Source organism: Polistes fuscatus, unplaced genomic scaffold (assembly GCF_010416935.1).
Source record: "Polistes fuscatus isolate 324 unplaced genomic scaffold, CU_Pfus_HIC Scaffold27, whole genome shotgun sequence".
Taxonomy (NCBI): domain Eukaryota; kingdom Metazoa; phylum Arthropoda; class Insecta; order Hymenoptera; family Vespidae; genus Polistes; species Polistes fuscatus.
This window is the reverse complement of record NW_025113104.1, coordinates 1,963,289-1,981,296: the sequence shown is the minus strand read 5'-3', so window position 1 is coordinate 1,981,296 and position 18,008 is coordinate 1,963,289. Positions and strand designations below refer to the sequence as shown.

Here is an 18,008-nt window from a genome sequence, read left to right as displayed (position 1 = left end):
TTAAACGACGTTTCATAACTTTTATTTTTAGTAACAATCGTCCAATTACAACGTAAAGTAATCGACAAGAAGAGATGTAGCGAAAATTCATTTGCAAAAAGTGTATAATTTTATAATTTATTTGAAAAAAATCTTCATACAAAAATCTCATTCTAAGATCTTAAATTCTAATCATCATTATCATCATCATCATCATCATCATCCTCGCCAAAGGGTCCGAATGAAGAATAAGAAAGGTTATCTCTATCTCTCTCTAATAGCAAGTTTGACGTGCTTGTTCTCGGAGAATAATAAAGCACTTGAGCGTAAGAAAGAAACTGGACAGTTGGTTCGTAAATCCACGGCGCGACGTAAAGTCGAGTCGATTATCTCGATAATCGTAACTAACCCGAGGCCATAAGGTTTAATCTAAGGTTCAGCTGGCAGTTTCTAGAGTTTCTAGAAAGAGAGATATACAGAGTCGGTAGATATTCGAGTGAGACGTTAACAGGAACTCCTTTCCGTATTAACGTCTCGCAAATTCCCATTAGGAAGGATAGACCTCTCGCGAGTCGTCGTCTCTCATCGTCTCGTCCTCTCATCCTTTTCGTTCTATCGTCCTTATTTTTCATTCCTTTTTCAATCCTCCTTCTTTCGGGCCGGTGTTAAACGCCGGAGCAAACTTTTTCTCGATCTCGCCACGCGGTCGAATTCGACGGATTCCACGAGTCCTTCGTCCTGCCCCCTCCCCCTATCCTCTTCCTTCTTATATCGCTCTTTTTTTTCTTCCTTCTAATACAAGGACTCTCCAGAATCCCATTGTCGTTCGTTTCCTCGCGGTATTAGCAACGGAGTCAACGAAGAGGTTTCTTCCTTCGTCGACAGTAGCAACGGCACCCAGCATCGGCCGAGGAGATTAATTAGGGACGATGTTTTAGTGGCAAAAATCGAGAGTAGCAAGAAGAAGAAGAAGAAGAAGAAGGGGAGGAGGAAGGAAAAAGAAAGAATGAGAGAAAGAGAAATAGTGAGCAGTTAGAGTCGCGCTAACTAACCAGTAGCAGCAGAAACAGCATCGGAGCAACGCCAACGAAACGATCCGACTCTTCTCCTCCGTCTACTCGTCCTCTCGGGAACCTCCTCACCTCCTCGTCACCCTCGATAGCAAGAACGTGCTACAAATTAAGGCCAGATCGTTCCAAACCATCTAGAATATTCCAACTGGACTTGTAACTCCTTTCTCTTTCTCTCTTTCTCTCTTTCTGAAAGTTCTATGAACGCGTCCTCGTACTTTTAATATATAAATAGTTTACAAATATAGATAGTTAAACGTAATATTTCGAATAATTTGTTCGAGATTACTCGTAAAGATAAGTATGATCTAACGTACGATCATCTAATGTAATTTGCATTAACTTATTTCCAATTCGATTATCGTTTCGTTCCAACAGGTGGTGTTAGATTGAATATAACGAAAGTGAATTACGATATTGTATAGGTAACAACAAAATGTTTAGGTGTTCCATACGCGAGGGGAGGTATAAATTATAACAAATCTAATAAAATAATTAGAAAAAGAATGTAACTCGTAGTTGTTCTTGTTCTGTTTCTTCTTGCGTTGTAATAGACAGGAAGCATTCTCGGTGGCGCTTTTATCGATCGATTTGCCGTGTCGATCGGCAGGAAAGGCGCTAATGGGTCAGTCAGCTTGTACATCCAATGAAAGTAGACTCGGAAGCAACGAGCCGTGGAAGAAGATGGGAGCGTGCGAAAAATCTCGACAGTTAGCTTTTGCTTTAGCTTACCTCTCCCCTCCTACCCCACTTATCTTCCACTTCTCTCCTCTCGCATCTCCTTTAAATGGAATCGATATGAGAATCGAAGTGGTTCGAGCAGTTAATTTAATCATAAGACGAAGAGAACACGCCGCGTCATCGTATCTTTAATACTTCTTTTTTTTTATTCCTCTCTCATTTTCTTCCTTTTTGATTTAAACATTTTTTGTTAAGCCTTCTCGTCTCGAGCTATTGCAATAAATAATAATTAAATGCGTTAATCGATCTCGTCCACCGCACGACGATATTATTTAATTAATATTCAATAACATGTCTCGATTGATATTTATATTAATTTTCTTTAATATTTATATAGAAATAATCTCGGCGTCATCTTCGTTTCCCGACACAACACGGATTTCTTAACAAGTGTTGGGGTGTCAAATAAAAGGATATTTTATGCGGATCGCGTTATATCTCCTCTCTCTTTTTCTCTATTTCGATATTTTCTCTCGGTCGCGCCTAGAAATAATGGAGATAAACGAAGGTAGAAAAGATAAGAGACGGAGAGAAGGAGACTCGGCTTGTCCGCGTGTCTTGCCTACGCAAAGATTATCTCGAGAAATTATGAGTGACCATTTAAGCTTTCAGATTATATAAAAGCAACGTGTCACCAACCGGCAAACCGATCGGGATTCCGTTCGTCCGTGAAATACTAACCTTTCACAAATATTTGCTTCTTTTTTTCTCTTTTTTCTTTTATTCGAGAAAAAGGATTAGAATAATCATTGAAACGATAGACAAATAGAAAGGAATAGGAAGACAAAGAATCTTGGCTTTTTAAAATCAAATATTTTCTCCTTCCAGCTGGGGGAACGTAAAATAAATTGAAAAAAAGAAAAAACGGAGAATGAAAAAAGAAAAAAATGTACAAAAGCGTCCACCTCTTTAGCGCCGAGTGGCAATTAGCGGGGAATCCCGCGTTCCTTCCGTACTTTTTAAACCTGACATAAAGTCATTGTGGGATGTTTTTTTCAATCTCGATGGATACGAAGAAAAATGCGAGATGTCTCTTTAATGACGCTACGACAGGACACTTAATTGCATTACAAACTAAAGCTTATTCATTTATAAATAAATCATTAACGAAATATGTAATATTCAGTTGGGGAGGGAAAAAGTTTCTTCGTATCTCGATGCCTAAAATGATAAAACAAATGTTTTTCATATATTAAAATGAAATTAATCAAACCAATCGTCTGGCATTTCGTTCGATAAACTGTAAATTACGAAATATATGTCATTTTTGTTATAATAAAACATAATAATTAATATTTGTTTTCTCTTTTTCTGTTACAGACGCCATGGGTAAGTGGAAAAAACTTTAGAATGAGATTTTTTTTCTTATTGAACATCCGTCCGTTGGTAAGTTCGATTCTGTTTCAACGTGCGTTAGGAGCGTCAAGGAAATCTGTTAAACGTAGAATAACAGTATGTACGTTAATGATCGTAATTAACGGTGCGGTTCGTTACACTTGTCCTCTCGCGAAGTATTCGCTTATGTTAGTTCGTTCGTTCGTTCTTTCGTTCGTTCGTTCGTTCGTTCGCTCGAAGAAAACTCGTTGGACGAAGAAACGATTTAATCGACACGCTCGAATGTCCGAACGTTCGCGTGCGTGTTATATGTGCGAGCGCACGCGCGCACAACAGATCAACGATATTTTCTCCCGGGTGCGAGAGTACATACACTAGAGTATAGACATACTTCCCAGTGGTTCTCCCGACTAATTTTATTCCAAGGAAAAATTCATAACAAACTCGTATTCGTTTCTTTTTTAATATCGGATTGCTCAAAAACTTCGTCTTGTTTCATTATTCTTTTAATATTTGCTAAGAATTTTCCGTTACAGAAGCATGCTATTGTGTCTTGATTGTTGCGGAACTTGTTTTTACATATTTTAAAAACAATTTAGGTTATACAATAAAAATATATATCTTATTCGTGTATTTAAAAACTGTCGCGAGTTTTCTAAACGGTTAAATATTATTATTTGTTTTTCAAGTATGATACGGATTCAAATTATTATTTTGTATTTTCTTTTAATTGTATAAATGTTTTGATTAGACATTATACATTTATAAAAAAGGCCTTGAATAATAAATGTAAGTAGGTAAATTGTTCGACTCGCGATTAAAATCTCTGCTTGTCGATACTTTTCGTTGCAAAGGATCGATCTTACTACGAGATTTCTAGCTTTGCAAAGTTAATAGTTTCTTTTAAGTTATCTACGATCTGAAAAGCCGGTAATCTGTGACGTAGCGAAAGAAAGAGAGAGAGAGATAATCGTATAATCGTTCGGTAATTATAGCAGAGTCAGTTATAGTGGTTCGCCAAGCATTGAATTGTTTCTTCCTTGCTTGTGCACGTTCTCTCTCTCTCAACTATTTTAACGACAAAGGCCGACGTTGTTCACTCGAACGAGTTCGCTTGCGTATGCTGAGATTTTGCTCTTCTAGAAGACGCGAGTTCTACTTACTTGCGTTTCTTCCCTCTTACGTATTACAAGCTTCACTTTAATCGGGTTAATTAAATCGCGAGGAAGATCTCCAGACCGTGTTATTAGTCTCATACGAATGAATTCTGATTTTTCACGAGACGTATTTCTTTCTTCTTCTCTGTCTATAACAATAATTTAATAAATAATAATAATTATAAATGAAGTAGAAATGAAATATGGTAACGATAACGAATCCGTGATATAAAAAGTTTCGTTTATTCGCAGTTACATTCGAATGGGTATGATTTTTGTTTAATTCGAGTCACAATCTCTTTTTTTTTTGTAAAAAAAAGTTTTAATAAATAATCATAATAAATATGGTAGGAATGAAAGATGTAAACGATAACAATATTCGAGTGATAAAATGTCGTTTATTCGCAATGGATTCCAACGAAGCCTACGTGAAATCGTTAACGATGCGATTAGTAGGTATATAAACGGTAGGAGACCCGTATAGATCGCCCGTATAAATATGCATGTATATATATTTATATATATATATGTGTATGTATATGTATTATATTACTTTGCACCGGTGCACGAGGCGAATGTTGCGAGTACTCCCTGCTGGGGCTAATCTCGCAGGATACGAAACGTGGAATTAAATCGACGCAACGGGTACTTTCGCGTGGGAGGCTGCTTCGTCATTTTTGCGAATCTTTAATCTTTAATCTGTAGGAAATCTATGGAACGTAATGAGTTAGGCCAAGGTAGTTAGTTATTTCCAATACCGGAATCGATTAAAATCTATGCTCAAACAAATTGAGATAAAACACATAAATAAATAAGCGTATTAACTCTAACCGTAGTTAATAAATTTTGTCATATTATTTCGAACGTATTTTATTAAGTTCATCGATCGACTATACTTTTTCTATCAGAATTTATTTTGATCAGCGACAAATATAATACATAAACATTCACGATCGCGCGTATACTCCCTTCCTTTAACTTTCTTCTCGAGACAACCAATAGACGCGAGTATTTCTTTCCCTCCTCTCGAAATACGTTTGCCATGCGCCGCATTGGACGTCGTTCGCCATTTAAACCTAATTACCGGTCACAGTGCTCGGTATTCATTAACGCCTCGAACGCGAGTGTCTTTTATGGTTAGAACTCTCCTAGGAATCTCCTCCTTTTCCTCCTCTTCTTCCTCTCCCTTCTTATACTTATATTTCATTTGTATTTTATATATATATCATTCATTGTTCAAAAAATGTTAATTTGTATTTTTACTATTTGATACATAATATATAGAGTGTCTAATTAAAAATAGAAACAAAAATTCGTAATTATATCTACGAGAAATAAAAAAAGAATTTGCATTTACATGGATTAGAGTAAACGTAAAGGAAAGGATTTTTCGAAAGGACCACCTTAGATAAGATAAACATCCTCCTCCTCGAAGAGGGTGTCACTTCGATCGTTTCTTTTACGATCTTTCCCATGAACACAGTCTCGAGCGACACTTTGACGGCGACTTACCCTCGGGGCTAGGAAAGAAACGCGTTACGAGCGAGCTCGTTTAACTCGATAATTAGAATGCAAATGGCGAACGATCGCGGTCTCAATAATTTTCAATGATTACATTGTGACTTCGTACAAATTAACGCCTGGCTATTCGAAGCAACAGGAAGAAGAAAATAAACTTTACTCGCTTGCTTTACGATACATATTATTTTCATATTCAACGTTTAAGCCGTAACGTTTGCTATAAAGATAAAAGAATTATTTTCATTACCGGGCAAACGATCTTTTAGAACTCATTAATTAGATTACTCAGCGATAACCATAGGTGTTTTTTTTATATTCTTTATTCGTCAAATAATTTACGATCACAATCGATTCTTCAATTTTCTAATCTTCGGTAATTTAAATATATATTTTATTTCTTTTTCCGATGTAATCATTAGAGAATATCAATCGTTGTAATTTTTGGTTAGAAGATAGAAGATAGAACTTATAATGACAAGAAAAATAAGAAGGAGGAGGAGGAGGAGGAGGAGAACCAAGAGGATATTCTCGTTGGATCTTGCAATAATTAGAATGCAAATTCTTTGGGCCTCGAGTTGTACGTATAAACAGGCTAGCCGTGGCTCGTGTTGCACCCTTTTCTATATACATCGTTCGGCAAACGCATCGACCACAGCGAGTTCTCTCTCTCTCTCTCTCTCTTTCTCTTTTTCTCTCTGTCTATCTTTCTTTCTTTCTTCGTCGATGGCCGGATGGTCGGGGCCGTCTTTAATGCGTTTTCGGTCCTGGAAGCAGTAAAAGCGACGCCTTTTATAGCTCGTTATTCCGCGAACCGATGGGAACGAACGGACTGCCACTGCGACTCCTCTTAGATGATAGCTTCTTCTATTCTCATTTTTATTTTTATCTTTTTAACTTACTTTTCTTATTTTTGTCTTTTCTTTCATTTTTTTCCTAACTTTTACTCGATTACACGTATTCCACGATTTTAATTGAATTGTAATCCTTGTCAAGACTTAAAACAACCGTGTTGATGAGATTAAGAAAGAGACGAAGGAGAATAATTATAAGATAATCGATAAATTTGGAATGATTTTAAAACCCTGTGATTAAGATTTAAATCGTATATCCTTGAACTACTTTATTTATAGCCATCAACGAAGAGTATCGTGATTATTAATTTAAACTGATATATTATTATTCCTATAAAAATGATATTTATAGTTGCGTTAATAAGAAAATTAATATCATAATAATCAACGATACACATGTAAGAAATAAACCGATAAACTTGTATAAAATTAGAAAAATTCGTTTTTTCGTTAACGCGTCGAATTAATTTATCTCGGTAAGAATGATATTATAAGTGTATCTCTCTTGGTTGGAATAAAATTGCAGGCGTTGCGGTCGTCCGACAAATAGATTACGTGCTCGAAGGGATGATTTCTCGCGGGGGGTGTAGACTCCCGAGGCTGTTCATACGTGCTACGCACGTACGCGTTCGTTCGAGCGGAAGCCCCCTGTGTACCCTCCTCTCCTCGTCCTCTCGCTCTTCTCTTTGGGAAGAGCGTCTTCTTCATTTCTCCCCCACTCTCTTTCCCTCTATCCTTTTGGACTCTCTCGAAAAATTGCAACGCGTTAGCTCGAAATCCTCTAGCCATACCATTATTAAATCTACGTTCGTATTAGAACGCAGGGTGACGCGAGTCGAGTCGAGTCGAGTCGAGTGGAGAATCGAGTCGAGAAAAGGGGACTTTCGTAATGGACAGGAGTGGAAAGCATTAATATTCTCCTCTCGTGAGGACCATCGAAACGCGACGGGACGCGGATCGACGAGAGATTCGCGTATTACCGACGTTAACTCGATTCCATGGTCTTCTCTCTTTTTCTCTCTCCCTCCCTCTCTAATTTTTTCTTCTCCTTTTTCTTTTTGCGTTCTACGACGACGATTGTCTCCGCCGAGATTGTTCCCTTCCCTTTCTAAAAATTACCCGTGTCGTATTGTACGGATCAAATATCGAAATAAAGTCAATTGGAATTAAAAATATAACGATCTGTAGTATATTAAAATATAATATAAAGTTTTGGGAATATAATAAATATTTCTTTGCAAAATAATCCGTGGATTAGTAAAGAAAAACAAAAATAGTCGAACTATCGCGAGTAGACGACGACGACGAGGACGACGAGGACGACGATGATGATCGGTCAAGAAGTTAGCCGGAAATTCTTCCCACGATGGACCGTCGCACAGCATCCCCTTTTAAAGCCCGACGATCATCTTTCCTTTTCTTTCTCTCTCTCTCCCCCTCCCTGTGTTTCTTTTTGATTCTCTGTTTGAACGCGTCATCGCGAAAAAGTCAAACGATCTTGACTAAAATCGTTCGCTAAAGTGCTATCGCTGGCAATCCAGACGCCGCATGGCAGGGATCCGAAAAAGCGCGAGTCTCTGATCTCACCGCGTGAGAGGTTCTCCAGTTGTTTATCTACTTATTATGTCAGTCCGGGCTAATTGGACATATTTGAAGATCTGCCGGATGCTCGCACGTATATCCACCTATAAGAGATCTCCTCTTCCCTCTTATTTTCATTCTCGTCTACAGTGGCATCCGCGAATAGCAGCGCTTACAAGGGGATAATATCAGGGAGAAGAGCGAGACCGCTAGCAAGAAAAGTCGCATAACTTTCGCCGATCATGACTCCGGCTGACCATCCGTCTTTAGGAAACTATCCTTGCCATTGGAATCGTTCCGCTTAGCTTAAAACTCCCTCCCCCACCGCCCCCTACCCTCTCTTTCTTTTACTTTATTCTTCCTTTATTTATCCTCTACTACTCCTTTTTACTTTTGCTATTTAGTTTCTTTTCCCCCTATGCTCGTTTTACGCTCTTCGATCGCTTTATTCGGCGTTAAGGATCATTTTCTTTCTTTCTTTTTCCCTTTTCTCGTTTGCTGAATTTTTTAAGAAAAGAAACAAGAAAAAGAAACGCTATATCGGTTAAAACTTTGGTTAGAAGCGAATAGTTTTAGTTAACGCGTACTCGAAATAGTGGTCAATAGTGTACATAAACTTGAAAAGAATTTGTATCCTGGGTCTGGTAAAGTTAACAGTGAATTCGGTATTCGTCGTGAAAACGGCATTTTTCTTCTTCGTTTCATGGCACGTACTTATTTACGTGAAACATGCTATGGACCACGTAGAAAAGTATAGAGAGAGAGAGAGAGAGAGAAAGAATGAGAATAGCTTGTCGGTCGCGCACGCTTATGTATATACCTAAGTATGGTTGTTTGAGTATACGTGTGCACATCCCAGGGCAGATCCGTACGAAAGTGCCGAGCGGGCAGCACCGAATACCAAACGAAAGGACTATCCACCCTGCGGATGATGGTGGCGCGTCATACATAAGGTATGACCATCGTCCGGCCAAAGGCCGCGAAAGAGATGGACGGGAGAGAGAGAGAGAGAGAGAGGAATATTTATTACATTGCTGCTTCCACTTGCTTGCTTGCTTGCTTGCTTGCTTACTTTCTTTCTATCTATAAGTATAAAAAGGAAAAAGAAAATTTGTAGAAGAAGAGAGAGGGTGCGGGGGTGAAGCGAAGATAAGAGGCGAACTTATCGAATCGATATAACGTTGCATCGGCACGCTGCACGGTCCACCTGTCCCGAGAGAGAGAGAGAGAGAGAAAGAGAATGAAAGAGTAGAACGAACGATTTTCTCGAGTGCTGATCAAAGGGAGAACCCGCCACCCGTATATTCGACTCGCGTAATATTTCATGAGGCGATTCCCTTTGTCGACGGGAGTTCGCGCGAGGAATAGCCAATGCTTTCGGATAGGTACAACGTTTAGGGCATTTATTGCGAACAAGAATCGTTGCTGAAACACGCGCACACACACATATACGTATGATTTTTATTCTCCCTTTCTCTCTCTTTCTCTCTGCTCCCTGTATCTTTTTGATGTGTTAGCTCAATCGATCGAACCTTTAGTAATAATTAATAATAATCTAGAGATAGCTTGTACAGAGTGGAGTATACAGCGATCCATAATAATTGAGTCTCGCGTTACCTTGATGAATTTTTCCAGGCATGAAAATGCGTCGTAATCTTGTTTCTCTCTCTCTCTCGCAATCTCCCTCCTTTTCCTCTTCTCTTACTATCTCTTTCTAACCATGCAAAATAATTATATCTTACGATAAATCGCTCGACATCGGAGTATACCAGCATCGTCATTATATTCATCATCATCATCATCATCATTATCATCATCATCATCATCATCATCACGGGTAGTGACGATGATGTCCTTGTAAGGTCGCTCAGCTTTAGACGTCCGGCCAAGGCCGTATTTGCTCGCGACAAATTCAAATTCCTACGAGGATCGAAGTTTAATGAATCGATTAAGGAGACAACGTGCTTCGCGCGCTTAATCTTTCGTCGAACGTTGCTGCGTTTTAGAGAGTACATTGCATTTTTATTGTCTCTGTAGATCGTCTCGTAGGAGAAAAGAAGTTCTAAATTCTTCTTCTTCTTCTTCTTCTTCTTCTTCTTCTTCTTCTTCTTCTTCTTCTTATTCGCGAAAAATGTTTGAACATTAAAATTCTCGAATTATGCGGAACATAAAGTTTCGGTCTTTATAGTAGACGTCACGATGAAAATAAAAATAAAAATAAAAAGAGCTTGCGAGAGTGTGCGAGAGTTTGAGATTCGAAGAAGAAGTAGGAGAGGGGGAGAAGAGAGGCCGGCCAGTAGTGGACAGGATCGATAATCTTCGGTGATCCATCTCTCGATCGAACCCAAAGCGTTCTCGATCCACGGTCACGCCCAGGGTAGATCCTGTTGGCCGCAGCCGGCGTCAACGCTACGTTCGTAAATTCACGGCGGACAAACTGGCAAGAATAGTTCGCATAATTTCTCAAGGCCTACCAGTTTTGACGGCGTCGAGGCAACTTATCTCTTGGCACAATCTCTTTCTCATTCTTTCCTCTTCGTTATTTTCCCTTTAAAACTGTTACTACTTACCGAGTACTACTATGAGTTTAATCGAAATATTAATATTTTTAATAATACATCAATGTTTTCTCTCCGGATCGTTGGAAATGTTGTTTGTTCTCTATTATACATCGATATAAATATCATCCCGTAGAGAGATTGTTAGAAATTTTTTAATACAATAGAATAATATTCATTGACGCAAATAGAATGCATGTAAAGAATCATTTCTTTATACTAGTTTATTCATACGATAAAATAGAGAAAAGTCTTGGTAAACGTTTGCTAGTCCCCTATCTATGTTAATTAGCGAGTTCCTCGAACCTCTTATTAATCCCCGTCTTTATCCGTCTCGATATCTCCTAACTCGTATCCTTGAGAAAAAGAGAGAGATAGAATATATCTGCAAGATGTCTCATTACGTCAGCCAAATAGATAAAGACATAGATATAAACACACAAACAGACAATGTTAAAGAATGAAAGAGAGAGAAAGAGAAAAAAACTGATCGATTATGCAGATAGATCCGTCGAATGGTTGGTTACTGGTGTTCGCTACGATACGCCCGCATATAATAGCCGATCGAAGGACGATAACGCGGAAAAATTGGTAGGAAAGTCGTCTTTGAGTGCTGGTAGAGGGTGCCGAGAACGCAAACGCCCGCATTTAACATTATTTCGTACTACGTACGATCGCATCGTTCCAGATGCTTCTCGATTGCGAGCAGGGAGGGACCAAGTCGTTCGAAATTATTATATTATAGCCGCCAAGCTCCTAGAATATTACCCATCGAACTATTTTATTCTTGCTTTTTTCTTTTTCATTATTCGCAAATCCCTAGAGATAAAATCATCTTTACGAATAAACAATGTTTTTCCTTTTTCGATTAAAAAATTGTAAAAATAGTTAAAACTAGTCGTCATAAGCTTTGCATTACACGTTTGCAACGATTCGCATCGTAGCGTTAAAAATGCGTAGGCGAATATACAGAATTCTCCGTCGAGATCCTTTTGCAGATCCTGTTTTTACGGTTACGTAAATCAACGAGAGATGAGTTTAAACGGGACGAGAATTTTATTTGATTTTATTCGCTTTTCCCTATATATAAACGTTTGTAAAATAACGATATACTGTAACACTTAGAAATAAATATCTACGATTAAAAAGAATCGTATTTTTTAGCGAGTAATTTTCTTTCAAATCCAAAACGATTTACGTCACTTTGAGATTCCATTCGACGGATTTGCTTAAACGTTATGCAATTAATTGCATCGAAAATGAGTCGTCGCGTAAATAATTTGGTTTTTTTCTTACGATCGTGCACGCACTCGATTTCCGTTGGACGGGGAACCAGCGAGGCAAGGAGAGGTCGCCAAGGAAAAACGACGGGGAAAAGAAAAACATGAAACTTAAAGAAAGAAAGAAGAAAAAGTGCTCGAGCGTAATGCGCTTATAATTAATTCCCGCGTAATTAGCAGAGCGCGTCGGTAGAGGAGCAAAGAGAGGAGAGGAGAAGGGAGCTGAGGGTTGGACTGGAAGGTGGGGGCGAAGGGAAGAGGTTTTATCTCGGATGGACGATCGTTAGAAGGTATATACAACTACTGGTTCTCGTGGACGACGCGCTTAAAGCCAAGCTATCGAGTCTCTCGCATTGTTTTCGTAGCAAATACGATGACTACCCGGAAACTGTCGAAGAAAGTTATTACCGAAGAAAGAAAATCCTTCTTCTTTTTCCTTTTTATTTCTTTGTTGTTAAAAGGAAGCACATCTTAGGATAAATCGTAAATTTCGTTCGTGTTAAGCACGAAGGAATAAAATTGCGAGTAGACGTTGCGACCAATCATTTTCGATAAGGAATGAACGCGTACGTACACCTAACTATGCAATTTTGATCTTTTTGATTTCGAAGAAGAAGATGTTTGAAAAGTACTCGAAAGATGAACGGGGAGGAATTACGGAAGGTTTGATTTTCTCGCGAACGAGTCCTGGTCCGTCCGGTTGTCGGTTCGCTCGTCGTGAACTCGGAGTTTCCGTGGCTCGTCGATTAACGACGGGGGCCTTTGGCAAGCAGCAACCGGGTAGAAGCATAAAACAGTCCGGAACATAGATCTCCGTTGCGGCCGGAAGCACCGTGTCGAATACTCGCTTCCCTGCTCATTTTCTCGCCTCGCAAACTCGCGATGGTGAGTGCGAGCAAGCGGCAAACGTGATGGGTAGCGATGATAGAGAGAAGCAAGAAAGAGAGATGTGCTGCGAACAGAATGGCCGTAAAAGGAGACCAGAGACGGATGATAAAAACGTGTAATAGACTTTTAAAAGTAGCCGTGGTCGCGTTCGTTTCGTAGAGATACGAAAGAACTCAGTCTCACTCTACTCGTTTTCTTCCTCATCCTCGTCCCTTTTCTTATTCTTATTTTACTTCTCCTTCTTTTTCTTCCTGCTTCTTGAATGGAACATATTCGAAAGTATCATCTTAAAGTTTTGAAAATGAAGAGGACCGTGAAAGAGAGAATCGTAATTTTCTCTAAATTAGCTGAGATAATTTGTTCGCTCGTCCTGCAGGTAGAATCAGCAACACGAATATTTTCGTATATATGTATACATATATATATAAGTACACGGAATGAGAGAGATGGATCCAGGTGGTGTTCACGGAGGAACTCACGTCGCGTGACACGCTGTAAATCAGCAGGGCCCGACGTAGTAGCGATACGTGCCTGACCAGTTTGATGGCCGCGGCTCATTAACGCGGTTCCTCGATGCCCCCCGTCCATTCACAGGATTCGCGTGTGTTGTTTGCGCGCATGTGAGTACGACTCCTACCAGCATCCACTTTAACGTTAACATACATTCAACGTTGAGCGGATACTTTCGGACTCCTCCCACCGTTCTTCCATCCTTCCATTTGGATCATCTCCATCGAATCGGGGAGACATTTTTGTCGAATAAGTAAGATTGGGAAATAAACATTTGATTACGATCGTGTATCTTGTTCTAATGTAGTTATCCAGGAAATGAGTGGACGTTTAAAACGTACGTAGATGTGTATGTACGTCTCTCTATAGGTACGTGACTACCGGGAATAATCCAGCCGTGAAATATGGTATTAATTCCGATCTCGCTTACTGATTTAGAAGGTACCGATTTGCACCGCTAATTCGTTGCATACCTACCTATCTACCTATCTACCTAGCTACCTACCTACCTACCTACCTACCTACCTACCTACCTACCAACTATTACATTAGCTGGATAGGTACTAGTACATAATACCTAACTCTTTGCTGTAGTTGGTATACATATATCACGTTACGTACACGTAAGCTTCCTGAACGTTCGCGTTAAATACGTTTACGAGTATAACTCGCGCGCGAGTCTCTCTCATCTTTGTTCTCACGATCTATGCTCGGAAAATTGATCCTTTATGCATGATAAGAAGAAATAATAGGTATGTCTGACTGATCAATGATAATTACATCGTGTACTCTTGCTATATCTTAATAATTGAACATGTGTTTGGTTAAACGGATTTTTTATATAATAAAGTGGATTCGGTATTTTTTCTCTTTTTCTCTTTTAATTTTTTCTTTTTTATTTCAATAGCTTACGAAAGATAAATATCTCCGAGTCTATACTTTACTCTTCTTCGAATTGTTTTTCAAATAAAATGGAAGTTATCTAAATACGTTACGAGGTTGGTATCCAAAGAAGCATTCGGAGGCAGCACGAGCCAGCCAAGCAGTCAGCCAGTCAGCCAACTACAGAAGACTTCAAGTGGAGTGTTCTTTTTGAACAGCAACCGAAGCCATTACCTACCGTGAGCCGCCTACTAGAGTAGCAGCAACCTTCCCTTGCTACTCTCGTAGCTACTCTCTTGCTGCCTGGGATAGTCCGAGATCGTGGATAACAGTTATTAGGGGGCTTTTTATAATGTTCTTCTCATCTTTCTCTCTCTTGCAACCATTGCCGGCTTCAGTTAGTAACCGTCCAATCGACAAAGAGAAAGAGAGGGACAGATAAGCATGTTCTCTCTCTCTTTCTCTCTCTCTTTCTTTCTTTCTTTCTATCTCTTTTACACATCCGACGTAAACTTATGCGTAGGACACTCCCCGTCACTTGATTATATATAATTATCGGCATTTTAATAACTAATCATTTTCCCCCATTCTCTCTCTCTCTCTCTTTCTTTTTCACCACAATTCAGTACGGAGAAAGAAGGAGCAGCTTCCGACGGCTAACTCCGCTACCGTATCTCCGACTCCTTTCCTCCCTCCTCCCTTTCTCTACCTTTCTCTATCTTTCTTACTCTCTTCGCTTCTCTTCTCTTCTCTTCTCTTTTCTTGTTCGTCCCTGCTTTCATCGAACATTGCTCCTTTTTTCTAAGAAACCGTGATATCTGAAGAAGGCGTTGCAACGCCTACGGTAGATCAGATGTGTGCCTCTTCCTCGATCAATTCCTCTGTTCTCTGGTGTTACTTGATGGACGTTTCTTCGTTGAAAAGATAAACGTAGATGTAGATACCGAAACTGGGTGGGTGGGTTACTGGCTGGGATGGGAGATTATGAACGTATCAATGTCTTTACGTAATTAGAAAATATGAAGGAGTTCTTTATTAACTTTAGGAAAATAAAAATACGAAAACTTGACGAAATTATATCCTAAGATCGAACCCAACGAATTATTAATATACGTAAATCGTAATTCACATATAATTTTGTTAGAAATTAATTAATTATTAGTGGTTAGTTACAACTACGAATAATCGTAGGAATCCCCTTTCTCTCTCTCTCTCTCTTCTCTAACTCGAAAATTGACGCGTACTGTGCCGGGAAAGTTGGTAGAAACGTCGGTACGCAGGAGATAACGGAGAATATTTACATATTATCGCGGAAAGGCGACCCTGCACGAGCCACCTACGCCTCCTGCGGTGAACCTTCGTCGGCTTTTAAAGAGACAGACGGAGAGAGAGAAACTCGGAAGGGCTGAGGACCCACGTACCAGAGATTTCAAATCTCGTTGCGTGGAAACCGTTTTTGAGAAAGATAGATAGAGATAGATAGAGATAAATGGATAGATATAGCAAAGGGAGAGCTACGCCATGAGATGGATTTACGTTGGTGACAAACTTTCCTGCCACCTTGCATTTCCTTCCTTCCTTCCTTTAATTCGAATTTTCTAAATTTCACGCGGATTCAAATTGCTCTTTGCTACTTTGCTGGGGAAATTCGTGCGTAGTATTATGGGACAAATTGTTAAATGTTGTTTTACGGTAAACGTGTTTCAACATTTTGATCAAATTCGAAAAGTCCACGAGTTAATCGTAAAATAGCGTTTTAAATATTTAACAAAGATTTATACGTCATTTTCTCGATGGCTTATAGAGAAATTCTGATGTTTTATAGGACTATTTTGAAACGTAATACTTCGTTTATATTATTTTATGATAAATTATGTAAAAGTATCGATTAAAAGTCAGAGTTTAAAACGCATGAATTTTAAAATGGTATTTCCTGTTTTTCGAAATATATTCAAAGACGTTTTTCTAATGATACTAGATGTTGGATAAGCAATCGGTCGGTGAACGGTTAGAGTTAAAGAACGCGTAAGAGTTGGGGAATAAGTGAGTCGTCGAATTGCTTCGAAATCGACGTCTCTAACGAACCATTCGAACCGTTCGCGTCTTAAGCGTTCTTACCTAAGATAGACGTTTCTTTAAACGGACTCTTGTACTCTCCATCTTGGTCGATGGAACATATACAAAAAGAGAGAGAGAGAGAGAGAGAGAGAACACGAGTTCTCCGTATTTCCTACGAAGTATCTTTCTAACGTTCGGGAAAAATTACGTAAACTCATCGACAACGGGATAAGGCAAACTCGCGTCGTGGTTTAGGGTCGAATCGATAATTTTCTTAGACGTCGTTATCTTCCAACGCGATAAAAAGGAAGGAAATAGAAAAAAGCGACGAAAAAATCAAAGGAAAGAAAAACAAGTCTCTTAGGCGTGATAAAAGTGAGAAACGCACATTAGATCTATCGTAACGTTAAATATTACGATAAAAATTCTACTCTTTTTAATATTTCAAATATAAAACATATAGATCCAAGTAAGGAGCAACAATAGAAAATAAAGAGATAGATAAGTTTGGAGGGAAAGCCTCGAACGTATTTCTCATTGAGTTTTCGCATAAAAATCTAACGAGAGATTACGCAGTCCGGCAATGTCCAACTTGTAAGAGGTTTGTTTTTTTCTTCTGTCTCGTTTCTTCGAGCGAAGAGACGAAAGCCAGCAAGTTCGTCGTGGCACGAAGGAACGAGTCGAGTCGATACATAATTCGAGTGGCGAACCGGAGGACGACTTTTCGATGAGGAAAAAGTCCTACATACGGGTCGGGTCCCCGGTACGGTCGGCTACAGATTTCACGCGGTTGGAACATCGCACGTGAACGCTTTTTTCGGAACGCGAACGTTCTAATTAGTACTTCCCTCGAGCACCGGCTGACCGCTTTCTCTCACCTTTTTCTATCCCCCCCCTCTCTCTCTTTCTCTCTCTCTCTTTCGTAGAACCCTTTTTTCTTTCTTCCTTCCTTCCTGCTTGGACGGTTTAGGCTCGCGTGACAACGCCGCTAATTGGGCAAATATTAATGGACCAACCTGGAGAATTTGGACTCCACCTTTCTCCTCTGCTCTCACCTTCCCCGTTAATCCTATTCGCTTTATTTTCTTCCTTCTCTCGTAAAAAGGTCAAGGACCTCGTTGATTACCGATTATCTCACGATCCTGACCCTTTCTCCGTTAAGTATTACGGAAACAGGAGGTGCGCGCGCGACCGAACCGTAATAATGCGTCAGCGGTGAAGGCAAATCGAGCGAAGTTAAGGAAGAGACCGATCGGTCTTCCTACGGGAATAGGAAGTCCAATACTCCCTGCTTCCGGTAAGCTTCCTTACGAGCCAGTTGGCATAAATCACGCAGCCCCTATTCGCTCTGCATCGTTGGCTCCGATATCGGCTAATGTCGACAATTTTTTGACCTTTTTGTTGCTGCGTTTTTTCTTTTGACCTACTACAGTCTACGTAACTTTTTCTTACTATTTTAATGTTATTTTAATTTCATAGTCCGCGTTATTATTCATTCGTATATTTCGTATAGTACATGGAAATAAATCATTTTCTTACATATACGATCAGCTGAAACCGGTGAAGGATAACGATCAGAAAATTAAACTAACTACTG

The 18,008-nt window shown here is 39.4% G+C and overlaps 1 protein-coding gene across 2 annotated transcripts in view; it reads left to right on the top strand.

The window, feature by feature from the left end:
• The window catches only part of LOC122518969 (homeobox protein homothorax), a 331,031-nt gene that overhangs the window by 134,134 nt on the left and 178,889 nt on the right, over nt 1-18,008 (top strand). For both annotated transcript variants that reach the window (XM_043638105.1, XM_043638104.1), the window contains exon 8: nt 3,111-3,119. In XM_043638105.1, coding sequence (XP_043494040.1) covers nt 3,111-3,119 — 9 coding nt within the window. The remainder of the gene's footprint in view (nt 1-3,110; nt 3,120-18,008) is intronic.